The 15,342-nt window shown below is 32.1% G+C and overlaps 1 protein-coding gene across 2 annotated transcripts; it reads left to right on the forward strand.

Moving 5' to 3' along the window:
• Positions 7,947-10,449, forward strand: LOC110266659. Of its 2 annotated transcripts, XM_021111560.1 has the most exons (5): positions 7,949-8,261; positions 8,745-9,213; positions 9,413-9,487; positions 9,582-9,692; positions 10,161-10,449. In XM_021111560.1, the coding sequence occupies exons 2-5, from the start codon at positions 9,166-9,168 to the stop codon at positions 10,293-10,295; spliced, it is 369 nt and encodes a 122-aa protein (XP_020967219.1). In that variant the 5' UTR covers positions 7,949-8,261; positions 8,745-9,165; the 3' UTR covers positions 10,296-10,449. The 2 variants fall into 2 exon arrangements, with proteins under 2 accessions (XP_020967218.1, XP_020967219.1); XM_021111559.1 differs by having other exon boundaries at positions 7,947-9,213.

The raw sequence follows: 15,342 nt of genomic DNA on the forward strand, positions 1-15,342 counted from the left end.
TTACTACTTTGAAATCGAATCCACCATCACTCTCAGTCTCACTCTTAGTGCTCTGAATTTTTCAATCTCGCTCTGCCTCCTCAATCTCTCAGTTTTCTGAATCTCTCGATCTTGTTCTGCCTCCTCAATTTTTGGTTTTGCCTCTTCTCGATCTCTCGCTCTGCCTCGTCGATCTCATGCATGATTCAATCTCAGACTCAATCTCATTCCAGTAAGGTAAGATTTGAAATCATAGGTGATTCTCTTCAAATTCCTAGGGTTTAATTTTCATAGTTGTTGCTAATTCTTTAAATCTCTTCAAATTGGAAGAGTCAGAGTTTAGTAAAAATGAACTAATTCTCTCTTTAAATCTGTAGAAGTTTTAATCCAATTAGCTCCATGAGAGTTGAATAGCTAATTGATCTTAATGAATTTGTTGACTCGTGATCTAGCAGGTCAAATCAAAGGAGATGTTTAATTTGAGGAGATAGGAACCCTAAAATTGATTGCGATGGGGCGAGGAAAGATTGCGATTCGAAGGATCGACAATTCAACGAGTCGGCAAGTAACATTTTCGAAGAGAAGGAATGGATTTCTAAAGAAAGCTAAAGAATTATCTATTCTCTCTGATGCTAAAGTTGGATTGATTGTAAAAAAAATACTTTTGTTTGTTCATCACAGGAATCATTAACTTCAATTATATAATAAATGAGTCACAACATAGGAAAATGATTGCCTATACTTTTGTTCACTCCAAATGAAAATGAATATGGTATGAGAATTTCATATCTCAGTGTGTATTCATCTATTAACATGATAACTAAGTTGTGAAACCATTGCAGAAAAGAGTAAGGAACTTGAAACTTGCCAGGGTGAAGTCAAGGCCTTAAGGGCAACTGAAGCTCTGAAGGATAAGGCCATAGAAGAGGTACTTTTAATGCTTAGTTTATTTATTTATTTATGATTACACTATTAGTAGATTGAAACTTAAGTTTTCTCCAATTCTAGCTGAGAAATGAAGTTAGTAAACTGGATCAGAAACTTAGAACAATCGAGAATCATCTTAAGGACAAGGTACACTGATATAGTAACAGTATAGATTGTAATATAGATAGAAGCATGTCAAACAATGCTAAGTTATAAAATCCATTTACTTCAAAATCTGTTCATGTGAAGAATCTAGAAATAAAGAAATTGACAGAAGAAAAGAAAGATGCCTTGGCTGCGCAATATGCAGCAGAAGCAGCTCTTAGAAGGGTACATTTAGATTAGAAGGATGATGATTATATTCCATTTGAGAGTGTGATCACTCCTCTTGAGGATGAGATCAAGTTGTATAAAAATGAGGTATGATTATATTGAAAAGTAGAAGAATTATATAAAATGATAATCCTAACACCCATCTTTGCTTCAGATTAAAGCACTGCAAGAAGATAAGAAGGCATTAGTACAATATATTTATTTATTTAAAGATCATCTTGTTCATACTTTCTTTTAGTCATGTTCACACAAATGATTCTATAAACATATTGTTTATTAGTTCATTAATACAAATTTTCCTTTTTTTATTATATATTTTTGAGAGAGAAAATTTTGTTATTGCATTTTAAATAAAGTCAATATATATAGATATACCTAACAACACTTCTGATTCTGAGGCTCTACCAGGAAGTGGTGGTTCTAATGCTAACAATCAATGGCGTAGTTTCTTCAAGCTTCTCAAGAAAGGCTCACAAATGCCATTTCAACCATTTCACTTTCTTAAAAAGAATGTTCCTAAGTTAACTAGAAGGAAGAGTAAGAAGGTTAGATAGGATCTCATTCCTTATTTTTTTGACTCTAAGTTTGCCAACTTCAAATCTTCATGGAAGAATTTCACTCTCTCTGAACTCTAGGCTGCAACTGATGACTTCAGCCATGGTATGATTGTGTTAGTTTATTACATTTTTATCGTCAGAAATGGTAGTTTACTCGTTAAATCGAAAATGATTGTTGTTATTGGCAGATAATGTAATTGGGGAGGGAAGGTATGCAGAGGTATACTTAGGAAAATTGGAATATGGAACCTTTGTTGCCATAAAGAAGCTGACAAGAGGGAACCAAGAAGAAATGACTGCAGATTTTTTGTCTGAGCTTGGAATCATATGTTGCATTTTATCTTTGCTTAGTAAATTTTGTCTTTCTTCAACATTGCACAAGTGAGTCGCTGATATTTCAAAAGTTTCTGAAAGCGTTTCCTTGACATCATAAATTACTCTTGTTTTCCTTTTCATCAGTAAGGTCTTATCATTTGATGTCTTCCAATGCATTGAGCAAGGTACTTCATTAGGATCAAATGAATATATTGCGCAAGCTGGTGCAGAATAGTTGTAATTATCCAATTCATTAAAAGTCACTGGCAACAAGTTAATGGTTCAGGTAATGATGTTTAATTTGTTTTTAATCCAAACTTGGACCTTGCAAACAAACAGCGTTTGTTAGGTTTTATAATAAAAGATTGAGATTAAATATATTTTGAAAACTGATAAAGCCGCTGGCTGAAGCAGGCTACCCTGCAGCTGCATCTGACTCATTTTGATCCTCAAGTTAACTAGAAAAGGCCATAGGGGATCTTAAGGGGCTTATCACTTAAATTGCTAGTATTGATCATTTTTCATGTCAACTTAAACATTGTTTTTGTCTGCAGGCAGTTAGAGCATATTGTTCTTGTACATTATCGTGATATTAAAGAGGTATGTTTTTTATCTATTATTTTGCATTTTTATCTTAAAATTATTTGGATAAGATGTTATATTGAAACCAGAATCAAGTAAATCTGGTGTAGGTTAAAAACAACTATGGTGGTTTTCTTACTCTAATGTGATCCATTGTTCTATTATGCCATGCTGCATAATTTACAGTGTTACAAGTCTGGCATCTCACATTCCCCTGCAGCTCCAGTATCCTTGGTTGGTAGCTCTCAAACAAGTTCAGTGCCTTCCTCTGTCAAAATAGAGTCACCTATAACTGAAATTCAAACATCTATTTCATCAACTGAAAATGAAGTTGAGCAGGCTGGACGATCTTCAGTGTGTGATCTTTGAATATCATTGATCTTTCAAATAACCATTTCGGCGGTTATATTGATTTTGCTGTTGTTTGGTCATTGAGTAGTCTTAGGCAATTGGATTTTTCTAGCAATGCCTTATCAGTTTCAAATTGAAGGTTAATGACCCAATGTTTTTGAGATTCTCTTTATGAGTTTTCTTTTTATCTAATTTTTTCTGCTCAAGCATGCAGGATAAAAATAAAGGCCAAAAGTTTAAAATAAAGTAAGTTTGAACTACTAATTCACAAGCTCATATGTTTCTCTTTTTACGCTCGTACCTTAGATTAGATTATATATTTATTTCTTTCAATGTTGCTGATTTGTAACAAGGATGAAGAAGACGACACCATTGTAAATGTGGAGTGCCACTATGCTCAAGCAGAAATTGGTAATTTCATTTTTAGTCTTGGTGATTGTGCAATTATAAAAGTAAGTGCATAGAGTTGAAGACATACAATCTTTATCGTATTAAAATTTGTTGTGACTTTTAATTGAAATGTGTAACATCCTTTTTTTCTACTTGGCATATTTACATCCTTTTTAAGCTTAACGGTGTTTGTTGCACCTCCGTGTCCTGTTCTTGTTTTCCTCCATTGCTGATTTGCTTTTGAGGTGCTATAAATGGCAATTCCATAATGGAAGCTCAACAAATTGTAGGAGAATCTACACAGATTATAAGGAGAATCCTGATAAAAACCCGTTACTCATCAACACAAGAAGTAACAGTCTTCCTCTTATCAGTTTTCTCTCTATCTTTCAAATATTCATTTCAATTTTTATGCTTTGTTCCACTAGAAATAAGTTTACTTCACGACACAGTCAGAATCTGATGTGCTTTATAGTTTGTCCCTTTTCTTTCTTACTCATGCTAAAAAGATGTATCTTTTATTTTTATTTTTATTTTGAAGAGCTAGAAGGGTCTCTTGTTGGATTTTCGCTCTCAAGTTTTGTATACAACTTATCTGTTTATAGACATGAGTTTTAGACTTGAGTTCTGTTGGGTTTGAATCTTTCTTGTGTTTTAGACTGTAATAAGTGTAAGTACTGGCATAGAGGTTACATTTTCAGTATACAACTCATGCTAAATGAATGAAGTTCTTGTTTGAAATAATCAAATTAAATTTGGGTTCTAAATCTCATGTCATTACATTTCAAGGTTCATTTACTGCTCTTCTGCTAGTGTCTATCTCAAATCTGATCTACTGCCTCATGTCGAGGTCAGTTTATACTTTACAAATATTATGTATTAGTACAGGATCCAGAAAAGGGTCACACTTGAAGGATGTTAATTGAATACTAATACTTGTTAAGAAAAAATGATAGGTTGATGCAGTGGATCCAAAGAGCAGGCATAAGGGAAAGCTTGAGACAGAGAGCTTGCTGCAATCAAGAGGTGTTAACTGAACTTCATTAAGGCTCTCATTTCCAAGGTAGCATCCTCACACTACAAAAAAAAGAGTTTAAAATGGCATTTATATTATGGCAGCTTTAAAGAACTGCCATAATATTCAGATATTATGGCATTTTATGATGTTGCCATAATTAATTTTTCAAAAATGGCATTTTTGGTGATTTTGGCGGTTTTCAACAGCCATTATTGAAACCAGTATTTAAAAAAAAAAAGGCCAAAAGCCCAAAACCAAGGAAACCCTAACACTTATCTTATTTGGTGAAAAAGTGAAACCTGAAAGTGAAACTCGATCTTCTTAGCGGCGTTCTCCAATCTCCTCCAACGACGATCTTCTCCGGTGACATCTCCTCCAGTGACAGCTTCTCCAGCGGCGATGTCCTTCTGTATTCGCCTCCTGTGACGATATCCTTCAATGACGATCTTCTCCGCGACATCTCCTCCAACGACGATCTTCTCCGGCAACACCTGGAGGCATTCTCCTTTGGCGACATCTCCTCCCGTTGCGATCTTTTCCGACGATTCCTCTTCCAGCTTCCTCTTTGCCATCTTCTATGTCTTATCCGCCAAAATTCTCAGTGCCTCCCTTTTGTTCTAGATCGGCAGGTCAGTTTTCTATCTTTTTACATTCTAGGGTTCAAAAGTGCAATTCTCTGCTTTTTGATACTGTGATGAGTCTCTTCTTTAATACGAATATAGTTAAATTGAACAAGAAGTACATTATTTAGATTTTCTTTATTTAAGAAAAATAAATGTATTCTCATTGCTGTGTGAATGAATGCTTATGTTATGTTTGATAAATGTGATGTAAATTTTGATAATGACAGTGTTTGATGATGGAAACCAAGTGCAGGAGAATAGCTTCATATATGTGAGTGCTATTTCTTCTTTTTCCAGCTTTAGTTTGTAAATTAAAGCTTAAATCTTTCAAATCGCTGCATGCTTAGTTATACTCTGCTTCTACTTTTGCTCGATAGGTAGGAATTTTGTTTTTCTTCTATTTCAAAATTGATTCAGTATCATTTTAAAATCGATTACGTATTTTAAACAATAATTCAAAAGATAAGGTAAAATCACATGAGTATTGAGTGTTTGATCCTAATATATGGAATTTGGCTTGCTTTTCGATGGTTGATTCTGATTTTGGTGATTTTTTTCTTTTTCGTTATTATTATTATTATTATTATTATTATTACTAGAAGCTTGATTGCCACACTGCTAATCTGCTCCCATTGAAGCTACAGTTTTAAATATTTGTAGATATTGTTATAATTAGACATTAAATTTCATGTTTTGAAACTTTGATAGATATGAGTAGTTTTGTTGGAGATAAAAATGAGAGGGATAGTTACTATACTGAATGTATTTATGGACTTGAGAAAAGATTTAATACAATTAACAGAGACCAAAAGGTAGTTATTGAACCCAATTCTCTTTCTTATATGTAATATATTTATATGTATATGCACATATAATAAAGACTATTATTAATATGCATATTTGAGGCTGATGGTGATGTGTCTTTAGCTTGATTCCCCCACCCTCTCTTTTGTCATGATTTTTTTAAAGTGAGGTTCAGTGTGATTTGCGTGTCTGTTTCTTTTTTTTAGGTGTTAAAGTTAGGAAGCAAGTTGTGTTAGATGGTCCGGTTAGCTGTGAAAAAAGCATTGCACTTGCAATGCTTGTGCATTGCAACGTCAAATTGATTGTTTTATTTTTTGTCCATGTATGCTCCATTTGTCGTGGAGCTTCTTTGCTCCAATCTAAGGAAGAGAATAATATAATACAGCAAGCTAAAAGTTTGAAAAATCAAGAAAGCCAAGATTAGTTGCTTTAGAAAGATAGATTTTATTATAGCAGCTATGATATATCTCGTTGGCTCGTTGCCTTAGTCTTTGGTGAGATTTTGTATATATAAGTTCCTTGAATTTTATTAATGGGTGTGACACATTTCTTTTAACTTAATTCATTAGTTTTCTTTTATAAGTTATTGTTCTTTTTTAATTTTGTTCAGGTTCTATTCTGCAGTTCTTTTTTACTACTCATCTTCAATTCTTTTTTTTCTTCTTTAATTTTACTGTCACTATTATTTAAACATGGTATCTAGATATAATTAAAAAATGGTTTGTAGATGGTCATGCCGCATTTGAGGCAATTGCTTCTTCAATCAAGGATGCAAAATTAGAGGTTTGTTTAGTCTAGTACGAGAACATTTGAGGCCACTTAATACGTAATTTTTTTTACCACAAGAAGAAAAATAATAGTCAATTTTGAGTTCTGTTCAATGATTGAGAGATTTTCATGCAGATATTTATTTGTGGCTGGTGGTTGTGCCCAGAAGTGTATCTAAAGCACCCTTTTCATGCTCATGCTTTACAATAATAAATGTAATGACCCAACTTTCAGAACGTCATGATTGTACCAAAAGTAAGGCATTACTAACCTGCTTTCCTTTATTAACTATTTACGAAAATCAAAATCAAAACTCCTAACCGATACTGTTCAAAAACTAGGTTCTCTGCGATTGCGTTATCGAGCTTGCCTCAAAAGAGGTTCTAGCTTAAGGATGACATAATGACAATGAGGATTGAGATGCTTGATGATATATCAGAGGTGTTCCCTTTACTGATCTTCCGGAGAAATCCGTACCTTCAGAAAAGATCTTGCGTAGTCAAAAAACGGGGTTGTTACATTCTACCCACCTTAGAAAAATTTTCGTCCTCGAAAATTGCTAGAATAAAATAAGTTCAAACTGAAATCAAAGAAAGCAGAATATATGGACAGAAGTATAGACATTGTCAAGGAGGAATATTCAAAGAGTTACGTAAGACATCAGATTCATAGGCAAGCAAGGGTATACAAGAATGACAAGGTATGGTTGGAAAATAATCAAATCACATTCTGAGAAGAAAATTCAAACCAGAGAATCCCAATGAAAGCAACGAAGAAAAAGATGGCCCGAGTTTGCGTGGCACGATTAAAGATTATACGTTGAATCGAAGCTAACTTTATAACCTCTAACGCTCCCAAACCCCGTGAGTCGCATCACCTATAACTTCTATTGAGTCTATGATAACCTATTAGTGTTCCCATATACATAAATCATTAGTATTAAGTTGGCCAGACCTAATACCATGAGGCATGCAATGGTAAACCAACAGTGTTAATCATCAGACAGTCATGCAAATAAAACACAAACTCTTGTTATCAGAACAAGTTACTAAGCATGACAGACACTCAAAGTATGCAATGAAGCATAGTCAGTCCATTCCCAAGGCTCTAACAGGAACGAAATGCTCTGATACCATTTGTAACGACCTAACTTCCAGAACGTCATGATCGTACCGAAAATAAGGCGTTACTAACCTACTTTCCTTTATTAACTATTTACAAAAATCAAAATAAAAAATCCTAACTGATACGGTTCAAAAACTAGGTTCTCCGCGATTGCGTTATCGAGCTTGCCTCAAAAGAGGTTCTAGCTTAAGGATGACATAATGACAATGAAGATAGAGATGCTTGATGATATATCAGAGATGTTCCCTTTACTGATCTTCAGGAGAAATCCATACCTTCAGAAAAGATCTCGTGTACTCGAAAAACGGGGTTGTTACAATAAACCTTCATACTTCACACTCATCAACTAAGCTATATATAATAAATTCATTATAGGTATCCAAATGCACCTGTCACCTCCATCTTCCCTCAATCAAGTTGTCATTCCCGTTTCAGAAACTAATCAAACAAGACACCATCATAATAAAGGCAGCCTTGCAAGTCCACCAGGTAAGTGAGTTTGTTGTGCTATTGCCAAACTTTTCTAAATCTGTTCTAGTTATATTTGGTAAAATTAAACAAATCCAAAAATTTTATGGTACACCATTATTTTTTATAAAATGCAAAATGAAGAGTTTTATAAAATGCAAAATTCATCTTTTGATGAGCTAAAGATTAGTTATAAATATAATAAGGTTTAATTGTTTGTTAGTTTTCAAAATCCTGACTTGTGTGGAAAGCTTTTTTGGAAATTCTGACTTGTGTGGGTGGATCGCCGTTTCTAGCGGCATGTACACCTAGTCCCTCACCAAGGAAAGAAAAATATATTATTAAAAATAAATTAAATTATATATATTTTTATATATGAATATATAATAGCTGATTTTGTATGTATACATAGCATTTTTTATTTTTTTATTATATTTTTTTATTTAACATATATGGATATTCTTGGAATTGTATATAAAGAATTAAGGATTTGTAACATACAAGGGGCAATAATGGTGAAAAGAGCAGAGAGGATACTTCTGAGACTCTGAGAGCAAGGGTAGTGGTGGTGGCAGTGGCCGTGGCAGCGTTGAGATGAGATCAGAGCCATCGATAACATCACTTGAGAGTGGAATAACATTGAGCACATCAACGCTGGTAGTTCTGTCAAGCAGGGTATCAAAGGCGCTGAGGTTTGAGGACTTGCTGAGAGCACCAGCTGAGTTGATTGGGAGAGGGATGCATGGGAGCCTCTACAAGGTGATGCTAGTCAACGGTGTGTTCTTGGCTGTGAAGAGGATCAAGGATTGGGGAATCTCCAAAAGTGATTTCCAGAGGAGAATTGGGAAAGTTAGCCAAGTCAACCATCCATTTGTGTTGCCACCTCTTGCTTACTATTGTTCCCGCTAAGAGAAGCTTCTTGCATATGAGTACATGGACAATGGGAGTCTCTTCAACATGCTCTACAAAGTTGGTAAGTTATTTTTCTCTATTATATATCTGTATTATTTCTGTAAAATATTATAGCATTTTTTGTTAATTACAAGTGTCTCCAATTTTAATGGAAGAATCATGATGAATAGTCTTGCATGCCAAAATCAGGTAGTAAAATGTACATATACTTTTGAGTCTGTTTTGGTTTTATATTAACATCACTGACTTTTGTCTTCAAGGCCCTCTGGTACAAAATTCTTGAGCTTAGGTTCTTGCTTCAGAAGCCATTTTCAAGTTCAAATAGGTTACCTCAGGTCTTTTCCTATCCCAATTTTAAGATTTAATGCAATTTGCTGTTCACCATATTTGAGTTTCATGACTGATGATAACACGAAATATTGTCTGCAGGATCCGGTCAAGTTTTCATTTTGTGAAGCAGATGAAAATGTTAGAGTAGCATACTCAGATTTGATTACTTCTTCCAATGAGACTTTAGATTCTATATTGGAACTCCAAGAGGTGTGTTTCTTGACTTGGAACTTACATATGAAAATTGTGGCGGTTTTCTGAAAACCGCCGTAATAACTAGAATGGCGCCCAGAATTACGTCGCTTTCTAAAACCGCCGTAAATACCCAAAAAAACTGCCGTTTTAACCAGAATTTTTTGTAGTGTCATCCTCCATATTTACTATTAGTATTTAGTACTACTACACTGCCCTGTATCTGATTTGCAACTTACAACTACATTTCGACTCCATTCTAGTGCTAAGTGCTAACTTACTTTAATTACAGTAATTAATTAATAATTAATTGTTAGTACTCCTTATATAATTGAGCTGCTCCATTTTCATTGCATATTATATACTATTGTTTGTGGTAATCAAAATTGCTTTTGTCATTTTATGGTTTGTATTTGGTTCTTCTTGTCTTGTGTACCCCGTTGGGCATGTGGGGGCACTCTGCCATTGCTCATTCATTCAATATAGCTGCACAATATAGGACAAAGTTCTACTCATCACGTGCACGACAACACCTTAACTGCAGCTGTGATTTTTTATGAGATTCCAGAAGACGTTAAAGAGGTTTTCTTAACGGGTGCTACTTCCAAGCTCGGCAGATAAATACATTTTTCTAGGATTAGTATAAGGACTAAGTTTTTTATGTACATAGTATCACTTTTCTTTTTCTTTTTTATATGAAATGTTCATAGAGTTTAAGTGTTATAACTATTTTTTTTCTTTTTTCTTTTTATTTGCATCACGAAGCAAACTTGTACAATGATTATTGATTAATAAAAGAGGCTATAAAAATTTTATTTTGTGAATTTGTAAATTTAATTAAATATTTCATGTTGTATTAATTAATTTTAGTATATTTATATTACGTATAATATAATAAAAATAAAAAATAGTATAATATAACTAAAAAAATGTTACTAAAGAGCTTTTGTAACATTTTTTAAGTGTTACAAAAAATATCTATGGTAACATTTTTTGAAGTGTTACAAAAAATATTTATGGTAATATTTTTTGAAGTGTTACATAAAATATCTATTGTAACATTTTTTAAGTGTTACAAAAAATATCTATAGTAACATTTTTCTAAGTGTTACAAAATATATCTATTGTAACATTTCTTTAAGTGTTACTAAGAAAGGTCTATTGTAACATTTTTACTAAATGTTATTAAATCTTTTGAAAAATATTAGTAAAACTATTTAGTAACATAGAGTATATTTAACATTTTTTAAAATGTTACTAATATACATAGGTAATATTTTAATATGATTTGGTAACATTTTTTAAATGTTAGTAAAACTCAATTATGTAGTAGTGACCAGATCCACAGAAAGTCTCATTCGTGTGGAGTCGTTAATCTGATTAGAGCACCAATAATATAATTATAATTATAAGTGTGTTGAAAAAATTATGTTAAAAATATTTTGTTATAAATATTACCTGAATATTGAAGTCATTTTGAAAAGTACATTCTCTCATTCAACTGGTCACTCAAACTCCGCTATCATTCCTATGATATAAATCATTCAACAAATATAAAGCATTCAACAAATAGTTATTATATACATATAAGATATAAACTATTGAACTTGTTATGATATTCGAAAAAAAAATTGAGAAGACTTACGATCTATTTTTTCGAGTGGGTGGGCCAAAAGGTGTGGTAGGTCAAAAAGTGGAGCAATCTACAATTTTAGACTTATAATAATAAAAAATATGATGATCTAACATCACTTCTAAATAAGTTGCCTGTTCAAGAGTGAATTGTCTGTGATTTAAATTGACTAAGAGTACTAGTTACAACAAACGTGTAACACCCTAACTATCAAAATATCACGCTTCCGGCTGCGCCACTTTGATAACTCGGGTATTACCATGACTCTTAAAATACTTAATACTAAAATAGGAGACTGTTTAAAACTTTAAACCGTATTTTTCAAAGACCATATTCTTGAAAGCATAAATCCATACTTACAATACAAATTACAATACTTACAAATAATACACACACACACACACATACATATTATTACTTTACAAACATTTCATACCAAAATCCTATCCCTCTTACAGAACTTGCAATGTTAAAGGCGAGGGAAACATAAATACTAAAACAATACAAAAATATCGTGTAAACAGAAAAGTAATAAGCTCTTCCGAACTTCGTCGTCCATATCCTGAAAAAGAAAAGACCTGTAGGAGAGTGAGAACATCGTCCTCGCTGGTTCTCTCTCTAGGGTTACAGAATTGCCATAATAAGATACGTAAAATAGAACTATTTTTAAAATACAGTGATCATTGCTCGTCTTATGTGTCTTTTCAAAATTCAAAGGTTCACTTTCAAAAATCTAAAAATCCCTTTTTAAAGAGAACTTGGTTAACTCCTTCAAATCCCAAAACCCTTTGTTTAGTTGGTCAAATTACTTTGTAGCTTAAAAAGTTATTATAGCAGCTTATATTTGATGCTGTACTTTGTAGCTTTATATGATTATTTGTATGAAGTTATATTGTATTATATAATATAAAATAGACTAATTATATCTTATAAATTCAGGATATATTTGAGGTTTACTGTTGTTCATTTTTTGGATTAAGTTATATTGTATCTATCATACCCAGCAATAATTATTTACGATAATATATTGGTTACTAATAACTTATATTAACTGATGAAGTAAAGAAAATTAGTAATATAGAATTGTAATATGTAGAAGAAGGATAAATTAGTGCATAAACTAATGAAAAATAGTTTAGTAATTTGTATTTCAAAGAAAATAGTAAAAATATCTAAAAAGATAATTTTTCACTCCCAAATATCTTCATTCTCTGCATCCACCTGAAGTGTTACATAAAATATCTATTGTAACATTTTTTAAGTGTTACAAAAAATATCTATAGTAACATTTTTCTAAGTGTTACAAAATATATCTATTGTAACATTTCTTTAAGTGTTACTAAGAAAGGTCTATTGTAACATTTTTACTAAATGTTATTAAATCTTTTGAAAAATATTAGTAAAACTATTTAGTAACATAGAGTATATTTAACATTTTTTAAAATGTTACTAATATACATAGGTAATATTTTAATATGATTTGGTAACATTTTTTAAATGTTAGTAAAACTCAATTATGTAGTAGTGACCAGATCCACAGAAAGTCTCATTCGTGTGGAGTCGTTAATCTGATTAGAGCACCAATAATATAATTATAATTATAAGTGTGTTGAAAAAATTATGTTAAAAATATTTTGTTATAAATATTACCTGAATATTGAAGTCATTTTGAAAAGTACATTCTCTCATTCAACTGGTCACTCAAACTCCGCTATCATTCCTATGATATAAATCATTCAACAAATATAAAGCATTCAACAAATAGTTATTATATACATATAAGATATAAACTATTGAACTTGTTATGATATTCGAAAAAAAAATTGAGAAGACTTACGATCTATTTTTTCGAGTGGGTGGGCCAAAAGGTGTGGTAGGTCAAAAAGTGGAGCAATCTACAATTTTAGACTTATAATAATAAAAAATATGATGATCTAACATCACTTCTAAATAAGTTGCCTGTTCAAGAGTGAATTGTCTGTGATTTAAATTGACTAAGAGTACTAGTTACAACAAACGTGTAACACCCTAACTATCAAAATATCACGCTTCCGGCTGCGCCACTTTGATAACTCGGGTATTACCATGACTCTTAAAATACTTAATACTAAAATAGGAGACTGTTTAAAACTTTAAACCGTATTTTTCAAAGACCATATTCTTGAAAGCATAAATCCATACTTACAATACAAATTACAATACTTACAAATAATACACACACACACACACATACATATTATTACTTTACAAACATTTCATACCAAAATCCTATCCCTCTTACAGAACTTGCAATGTTAAAGGCGAGGGAAACATAAATACTAAAACAATACAAAAATATCGTGTAAACAGAAAAGTAATAAACTCTTCCGAACTTCGTCGTCCATATCCTGAAAAAGAAAAGACCTGTAGGAGAGTGAGAACATCGTCCTCGCTGGTTCTCTCTCTAGGGTTACAGAATTGCCATAATAAGATACGTAAAATAGAACTATTTTTAAAATACAGTGATCATTGCTCGTCTTATGTGTCTTTTCAAAATTCAAAGGTTCACTTTCAAAAATCTAAAAATCCCTTTTTAAAGAGAACTTGGTTAACTCCTTCAAATCCCAAAACCCTTTGTTTAGTTGGTCAAATTACTTTGTAGCTTAAAAAGTTATTATAGCAGCTTATATTTGATGCTGTACTTTGTAGCTTTATATGATTATTTGTATGAAGTTATATTGTATTATATAATATAAAATAGACTAATTATATCTTATAAATTCAGGATATATTTGAGGTTTACTGTTGTTCATTTTTTGGATTAAGTTATATTGTATCTATCATACCCAGCAATAATTATTTACGATAATATATTGGTTACTAATAACTTATATTAACTGATGAAGTAAAGAAAATTAGTAATATAGAATTGTAATATGTAGAAGAAGGATAAATTAGTGCATAAACTAATGAAAAATAGTTTAGTAATTTGTATTTCAAAGAAAATAGTAAAAATATCTAAAAAGATAATTTTTCACTCCCAAATATCTTCATTCTCTGCATCCACCATGCTCCTATATTTCCAAGCATTCTCTTAGATTACTGATGCGTGAGCATCTTGTCTATCTTTTCCTAGTGAATTTGCATCTAAATTATTGAATTTAATTAAGAATTAATTATATTTTAGCCACTATGGATGTTATTTTGAGTTTTGTACAATACTGTTTATTTTAGGTAGCATTTGGCGGAATTTGATGGAGTTTCTGCAGAGAAAGAGAAGAAGCCAAGGAGATGACCAGCGAATACCGACGTGGACGCATGGCTCACGCGACCGCGCGGAATGGAGGAAATCACAATGACGCGATCGCGTGCCTGACGCGAACGCGTGGACTGGAATCTGCACAAATGACGCGAACGCGTGGACGACGCGGACGCGTCACATGCGCCACGTGCAGAAAATGCAGAAAAACGCTGGGGGCGATTTCTGGGATGTTTTAATTCAATTTTCAGCCCAGAAAACACAGATTAGAAGCTGCAGAATGGACAGAACAAGTGGTTCCCACCCATCAACTGAAGATCTGTTAATTAATTCAAATTTAAATTCAAATCTTAAATTAGGAAAAGATATTATTTTAAGTTTAAATTTAAATATTAGATTTTAAATTTATTAGGATTAGTTATAAAAAGGAATCTGATGCCATCAGATTGGAACGGTACATTTTTTACCTGAATCTTTATTTTCTCTTTTCCATGAGCAACTAAACCTCCACTGTTAATGTTAGGAGCTTTGTCTATTTTATGGATTGATAATATTATTTTTCTATTTTAATTCATGTTTTGATTTATATTTCAATAATTGTTTTCGTTCTTTATTTTATGAATTTGGGTGGAACGGAAGTATGACCCATGTTCTATTTGAGTTCTTGTAAAACTTAGAAAAGCTCTTTACTTGAACAATAGCTTGAAAACATATTATCCTGAATTTCTAATTGTTTGTATTTAACGGGATACGTGACATATAATCCCTTTATCTTTGAATAATTAGGATTCTTGTGG

This window comes from Arachis ipaensis, chromosome B09, assembly GCF_000816755.2.
Source record: "Arachis ipaensis cultivar K30076 chromosome B09, Araip1.1, whole genome shotgun sequence".
Classification (NCBI taxonomy): Eukaryota; Viridiplantae; Streptophyta; class Magnoliopsida; order Fabales; family Fabaceae; genus Arachis; species Arachis ipaensis.

Bases quoted from the DNA above. Each gene is read 5' to 3' on its own strand.
- LOC110266659 (XM_021111559.1), top strand. From the start codon at position 9,166: ATGAGTACATGGACAATGGGAGTCTCTTCAACATGCTCTACAAAGTTG. The intron at 9,214-9,412 runs GTAAGTTATTTT...TTTGTCTTCAAG, and splicing joins CAACATGCTCTACAAAGTTG to GCCCTCTGGTACAAAATTCT. The intron at 9,693-10,160 runs GTGTGTTTCTTG...CATTCAATATAG, and splicing joins CTATATTGGAACTCCAAGAG to CTGCACAATATAGGACAAAG.